The sequence below is a fragment of the Leucopleurus acutus genome (assembly GCF_964270905.1).
Source record: "Leucopleurus acutus genome assembly, chromosome: 5".
In the NCBI taxonomy this organism is placed as follows: Eukaryota; Metazoa; Chordata; class Mammalia; order Artiodactyla; family Delphinidae; genus Leucopleurus; species Leucopleurus acutus.
The window spans coordinates 94377312-94384547 of record NC_139147.1 but is presented as its reverse complement, the minus strand read 5'-3'; the positions used below and the strand labels follow the sequence as shown (position 1 = coordinate 94384547).

Here is a 7236-nt window from a genome sequence, read left to right as displayed (position 1 = left end):
ATGTCCAAATTAAGATGAGCTGAAAATCTGAGACAAACCAGATTTCAAAGACTTTGTATAAAAAAAGAATGTAAAATTCTCATTAATAATTTTTATATTAATTACTTAAGTACCTTGTACTATATTTCTCCTGGACAGCACTGATCTGGTGCTCTGTGAAAATTGCTAGTTTTTGAAAGTCATGTTTTACATTTTTTATTTTAATGTCATTCTTTTAATCAAAAAAATTTTATCATTATGAAAAAGAAATCGGAGTTAGAATTTGTCTAGTAAGAAGTGACCTAACTGCCCTCTCTACACCACCTCCCTTCTCTGAATTGCAGAGCCCTTGCTAGCACCAACAGCAGAATGCAAAAATCATAGGCAGTGAATATGCAGAAATCGTGTATGAGAGCACTGATGAGTGTGCAATCAAATCAAACTGCTCACACATTACAAATTCTGTCTTTTCTCCCCCCCCCATTGTTTCCAGACCTATGTGTCCCTAATTCCAAAATTAACCTTCAACTTCCTCCCAAGTTCTGCTGTGCTATGGCTTCCCGTTTAGAATAATAAGCAATGAGTTTGCTGAGCAATGTGCTTGGTCATGTATTAATACTAGACTCTGTCCAGGCCCTAGAACTTTCACCCTTCAGAGTGGAGAGCTTCCTCTGGGAGAAGGGTTCAAATCCCAGAAGTTTGAACACTGCCACCCGGTACTTCTTGGACATGATGTTGTACAGAATGGGGTTGATGGCAGCGCTGAGGTAGAAGAGGACGAAGGAGACGAGGTTGCAGTATTGGCTGATCTGAGCAATCTCCAAGGAGCCAGGCTCGAAGGATTTGGAAAATAAATATCGCCCTACATGGAAGGGCAGCCAGCAGAGGATGAAAGCAAAAACCACTACAGCTGAAAGGACAATGAGAAAGAGAACGTCAAGAAATATAGCAAAGTTCAAGAAATATAGCAAATCACAATCGATTTTGAAGACATGATTTTGTTTTGATTATGTGTGGTATGACAACTGACTTCAGAGAAATATCATTTTCTGCTCTTTCCTATATTTTAACCAAGATTGAGTCTGTCCGGATCAACAATTCAACCATTTTTACGGCTGAGCTTCCCAGTCGTTTCTAGTTAACAATTTTAGTGATTTTGTGCTTGAGTTGACATATTGACTCAAGTAACTAGACAATCTAGTCACAATAGTCCACCATTTTATATGTGTTAGATCAAACCTATATGAGACAATGTGGTTTTACTCAACCATAGTTATGTATCAGAGTTTCCTGGGGTACAGATTCCTTGGATATAATACAGACTCACAAATTAAAATCTCTAGGAAGGAGACTAAGACACCTGTTTTCTTTTTCAAGTTTTACAGAAGACTGAATATGCAGTCAGGATTGAGAATCACTGAGATGAATGAGCTTTTCCACCTAAAATAGACATAAGTAAGGTAGAAAAGGCCATAAAACCAACTAACATTAATTATCATCCATCCAGGCCTTAATTTTGCCCATGTAAGGTTGCTTTCTTCAAAACCTCTGCATTTTTAGATTAAGTTTTTAAAATTCAGAAATCAGAGGAAAAATAACAGAAAATAATAATTTAGGACTTGTACCACTTTAGTGATTCCCTTCCAACTGTCAAGGCAAAAGAGAGTCACCAGTGAGGATAATTAACAGCTTAAAAATAAAATCAGAGGAAATTATTAAATGTATTCTCAAAACTAATTTGTATAGTAGCAACTGACTGCCCCAGGAGCAACATGAATATTAGAGTCCCCTGGGGGGCACTAGCAGGTTTACAATCTATTAGTCATATTGTGAGAATCAGTGGTCTAAAAAATTTTAAAAACTTGACATTCTTTGAATAAACTCTATCACTTTAATATACAGGATTTCAAGGATTGTAAAATTACAAATCAAAATTATCCTAGAATAACTTCTAAGAAGTACTATATATGCAAATAAGTACAAACTGTTGACTACAATGTCCAGATAATAAAATGTGCAGATTCTGGTTTTGATAAAAGCAAGGAGAATTAATATTTTGCTTGGATGTGAACATAGTTTGTATTACTTCACTTGTACCAAACACATATACTTAAAGAAGCTGAATTTATGCAATAACGATTCAGCGTACTCCAGTGTGACACTGCACCCTGATGTTCTCTGAAGGACCATTTGGGGAGGGATAGTAAGTTCTGTCAGCTCCCACAAATTCTCCTTTTCTCAATTTGGAAGCCTGCCTATCCTAGCTTATCTAGCCTGTCCTACTTGGAGAGAAAAGTAAACATGAAAACAGAGACCCTGACTTGTCACTGATTTCCCTACAAAGCTGTATAAACAGCATCAGGGTAAACAGAATTGATGCAATTATCTGGGGAAAAAATGCAAGTCAGAAAGCAAATCACAATGTTGAAAGAAAAATGAATCTTCTCTGATAGAATTATCCACGATGATCACATCTTTGGTTACATTTACCAATGAATACTTCCTAGAATCAATGCCTGCTCTTTTTCACCCTTAACACCTGCTTTTCTTAATGCAACTTAGATATCTACAAATTGAGGCAGGAAGCTTAACATCACCTTTAACACATTTTAACACCACAATATACTCTTTAATGAAAGATCTCATTCTGAAGCAAAGTTTCTGGGCCAAAATAAAACACGTTTTAGAGAAATACAAAGGTGGGACATTTTTCCATGAAAGGGAGAAAGGTGAGACCAGGAGAAAGAGACACAAAGAGATAGAAAGAGAACAAAGAGATAGTCAAGGGGTGGGAAGAGGGAGGGAGAAAGGAAGGGAGAGAGCGAAACATAGATATATATAGAGAGCAAAAATGTAAAACAGAAACAAACAAAAATAGAGAGACAAGACAGTGAAACTAGAGACCAAAGACAGAGCTCAAGACGGAAAAAGGAGAGAATAATTGAGAAACTTACAGGGAAACAGAGACCTAGAGAAACTGGGGAGAAAGGCAGACTCAGGAGGAAGGGGAAGGGCAGGGGAAGAGGAGGGGGCCCGGGAGAGAGAGCTCAAGGGCTCACCGAAACCCACCCAGCATCTTCACGGTTTGTTTGTGGTTCTGGTCCCTGAGCGAGGCGCCCACCGCTGCCTCGCCGCGTCGCCTCCTCCACAGCTTCCTGCCGATGAGGCTGTAGAGCACAGTGAGGCAGAAAACAGGGAGGAAGAAGAAGACGCTGGACACCCACACCATGACGGTGAGCAGTCCCGAGCGCACCGCGAACTCCGTGGCGCGGCACTCGTTGGTGTCCCGAGGGTCGGTGCCGTTCTCATGCTCCACCCCGACCAGCACGAAGATGGGCCCGGCGCTGCAGAAGGCCACGGCCCAGATGACCAGGATGACCAGCTTCACCCGGCCCTTGGTGACCACCACCTTGGCCCGCAGCGGGAAGCAGATGGCGAAGTAGCGTTCGACGCTCAGCGCGGTGATGGTGAGCACCGTGGCGTAGGTGCAGCTCTCGCTGACGAACTGGAAGAGTTTGCAGAGCAGGTCACCCAAGTTCCAGGGCCGGTAATGCCAGAGGCGGACGAGGTCGAGGGGCATGCAGAGGAAGATGAGAAGGTCGGAGAAGGCCATGCTGGACAGGTAGAGGTTGGTGGTGGTACGCAGCTCGCGGAAGCGCGACACCACCAGCATGGTGAGCAGGTTGCCCGCGATGCCCACCACGAAGAGCGCCACGCAGGTGGCTGTGACGCCCGCCAGCAGCGGCGCGGGGAAGAGCGGCAGCAGCTCGTCGACCAGCGAGTCGTTGTCAGGCGCAGCGTCCCAGCCCAGGTCCGGCAGCGTGAGGTTGGGCCCCGGCTCCTCGCTCGGCGTCGCGTTCCACATGCTGCCGGCCCTGCTTAAACTGGCTTTGGGATGCGGCTGCACTGAGAGGCTGGATCGGGCGCTGGTCCCGGAAAAGGTCTCCTTAGGCGCAAGAGAGTGCGAGGGAGGAACAGGAGCAAGAGAGTGCGAGGGAGGAACGGGCGCAGGCTCTCAGGGAGGATGCTTGGAGAGGAAAGAGAGGGGAGAGGCAGCAGCCGAGGGAAAAGGTGAGACTGAGAGCCTGGGGCGGGGAGGAGGGGAAGAGAGGAAGGCGGGAAGACAAACACACACACACACACACACACACACACACGCACACACACACACACACTGGTGGAGAGATGGACCGAGTGACCCACCGCTCTTTCTGGCACCTCCCCTTTTCCCCGTCCTCTCCCCCAAAGTCCTTCTCTCCCAACCCAGCCTTTGGCCGGCCTCCACACAAGTACCAGTCACCGAGGAAGCTCCGCCAGCCCTGCCTCGCCTTTGCGTTCTTTCTCCAGATGCGTCTCGCACTTCCCAAAGCGTCCCGGCGCGTGGGCACAGAGGAGACCCGGCACTGCGAAGCTGGAGCACGAGGGGCCTCTCCCTAGCCTTGGGTGCTGCCTGGCTAGGGTGGCCCAGAAGGGCAGATTACACCCGGGGTTGGGGCCGGGCACGGTGGGGAGAACACCTTCAGTTCCCGGGACGTGAGTTCTTCCTCAACAAGGGATAGAGTTGGCTACGGACCTGGTGGGGAGAAGTAAGCGTGCACAACCGGGCTTGGAAAAGGGAGGTAGGGAGTGTTCCGACCTGAAAGGAGACCAGTGCGCACCTGGGAAGAGCCTCACGCAGTCCTAGAACCTATCGCCGTGTTAGCGAGGAGAAGCAGGTTCAGAGAGGTGTGGCCACTTGTCCAAGGTCACACAGCGAGTTGGGGGCTCAAGAGCTAGACTTGGCTATCCCACCCGGTGGACTACTGAGAGCGAAGGGGCAAGATGTGTGAATAAATTGTGTTCGGATTTCCAGCCCTTTGTACAGTTCCCCAACTCGGCGGTGGTAGGGGATATGCTGTGTAGGAGATTACTTTTGCCTGCTGCAAACCTCGGGGGAAGAGGAAGGGCTAAGGGGCGTGTTAGCGTGGCAGGGCGTGGGGGTAGCTGTCAAACGGGAGCGGCAGAGGCTGTAAGGCTGGCACATCGAGGGCGCACAGCAAACATTTTCTGAGGCATGGACGAGAGATCAGCCTTTGGGTAGCTGTGTTCACTTGGGCAAGGCATCAACCTTTTTGTTTTAAATTTCGAGGATGTTGTGATGACCACTGGGAATGGATGCCAAATGCTGGGGACAGAGTTGGAGCTCCAGAAATAAATATAGGCGACGTTGTTGTTACTAGGGTTGCTCTTGAGGAATGGGTCGGAGGCTGCCCCTACGCTCGCAAGGTGACTCTCCTGGACACGGCCTGTGCGTCCCCTGCCCGGAGCCAGGAATCGACAACCGAAGGCGCGAGACTGGCGGTTACCCGCTAACTCACTCACCAACACGCCGGGCCTCTTCCCGCGGGCCACCCTGGGGGCAGCCCGGGAGCGTGTTCAGCACCGCGGCCAGCGACCGGCCCTTTCTACCTCGCCCCACAGCTCTCCCTAGCTGAGGCTGCCCGCCCTCACCTTTTTCAGTTCTTGCCTCAGCACCACAGTCCTGCTCCACGAGGGAGCCGGGGAGATTCCTCCCAAACACAGACCCGTATTAAGCGGCTGCGCTGGACGCACCTATTCACGCTTACTTACCTGTGGCCTAAATTCACTGTGTATGAGAGAGGGCTTTCCTGAAGTATTTTAGTGGGTTTGCACATGCCTTTGCCAGACTGTTTATGTCAACTCTGCCAACTAAATTGTTAATGCTCAGAAGTCCACAAAAACCTAAGGATGAATATATGCACACGTGCACGAAAGATTCCACACACAGTGGGAGACTGAATGAGGAAGTTTAATACAGGCAACTTACTGGAAAACACGCTACATAGGTTACCAGGGCTGTGTGACAGAAAGTGTACCAAAAATCTGTTTCAACTACTTAAAAAAAAAAAGATTACAACTAAGTCAAGCCACCAGTCACTAACAAGTTTTTTTTTAATCAATTATTTGACTTTAACACTTCTCATCCTACATTATCAATAGATTTATGTGTGCAGACAAGTCTCTAGGGGGAGAAAACAGACTGGGATAAATAAAAATACCATAGGAAGCTATTGTTTAAGAATAAGAATCAGGAAAATATTATGGGACATATTTCTAGTCTACTGAGTGCTAAAGCAATAAATAAGATTTAGCAACAAGCTAAAGTTGTTACGTGGGAAGAATCTTCTAAAAACTCTATCATGATACAAATTTGGCATGTTGGCTAAAATAGCCAGATATTTAACTGCATTCAATTATTTTCCAAAATAAAGACAAATCTGTATTGTGTCATGAAGAAAAAACAGGGGATAGTATTGAAATTGATTCATTCATTTACAACCCATAATATAAAAATATATAAAACTGTCTATTAGTATGTGTTAGGCACTGGGAATAACAAAATAAATACAAGTCAGAAAGGTCCTGAATTGCAATTCCAGTACTTTTTTTTTTTTTTTTGCGGTGGTCTCTCCCGTTGCGGAGCACAGGCTCCGGACGCGCAGGCTCAACGGCCATGGCTCACGGGCCCAGCCGCTCCGCAGCATGTGGGATCTTCCCAGACCGGGGCACGAACCCGTGTCCCCTGCATCGGCAGGCGGACTCTCAACCACTGCGCCACCAGGGAAGCCCTCCATTACATTTTGATATGTGCATTTAAAGAGGCGTGTACAATGAGCTCTGTTGAAATATGGAGAAACAATGAATTGCATAGAGGTTCTGCCACCTGAGCTGGATCTTCAAAGCTGAGTTCCAAAAGGTGAAGCAGAACATACTAAACTGTTCAGATGGGCACATAACCACATTGGAGGGCTTCCCTGGTGGCGCAGTGGTTGAGAGTCCGTCTGCCGATTCAGGGGACATGGGTTCGTGCCCCGGTCCGGGAAGATCCCACGTGCCACGGAGCATCTGGGCCCGTGAGCCATGGCCGCTGACCCTGCGCGTCTGGAGCCTGTGCTCTGCAACGGGAGAGGCCACAACAGTGAGAGGCCCGTGTACCGCAAAAAACAAACAGACAAAAAAAAAAAAACCACATTGGAGCCTAAAAGCCCAGCATGCCTTGTCCTGTGAATGGTATGAGGAGTGTTATTATGGATTCATGGATTTTTATATATTCAATGAGTACCAACCAAAATTATGGTTATTTTTTCTTTTTGATGCTTAAATTATCCTAGCTTTGTCCAATGAGATCCCCTCCAAGCTGGCTCCAGAGTCTTTTGACATGACTTACTTAGATTTTTTTATTTTTATTTTTTGGTT

At 46.9% G+C, this 7236-nt stretch overlaps 1 protein-coding gene across 1 annotated transcript; it reads right to left on the bottom strand.

Annotated features, from left to right (window-relative positions):
- Positions 1-584: 584 nt before the first annotated feature.
- On the bottom strand, positions 585-3844 carry GHSR (growth hormone secretagogue receptor; the record flags this gene model as incomplete). Its single annotated transcript, XM_082839809.1, has 2 exons — positions 585-889; positions 3049-3844. The coding sequence occupies 2 exons, from the start codon at positions 3842-3844 to the stop codon at positions 585-587; spliced, it is 1101 nt and encodes a 366-aa protein (XP_082695935.1).
- Positions 3845-7236: the final 3392 nt, after the last annotated feature.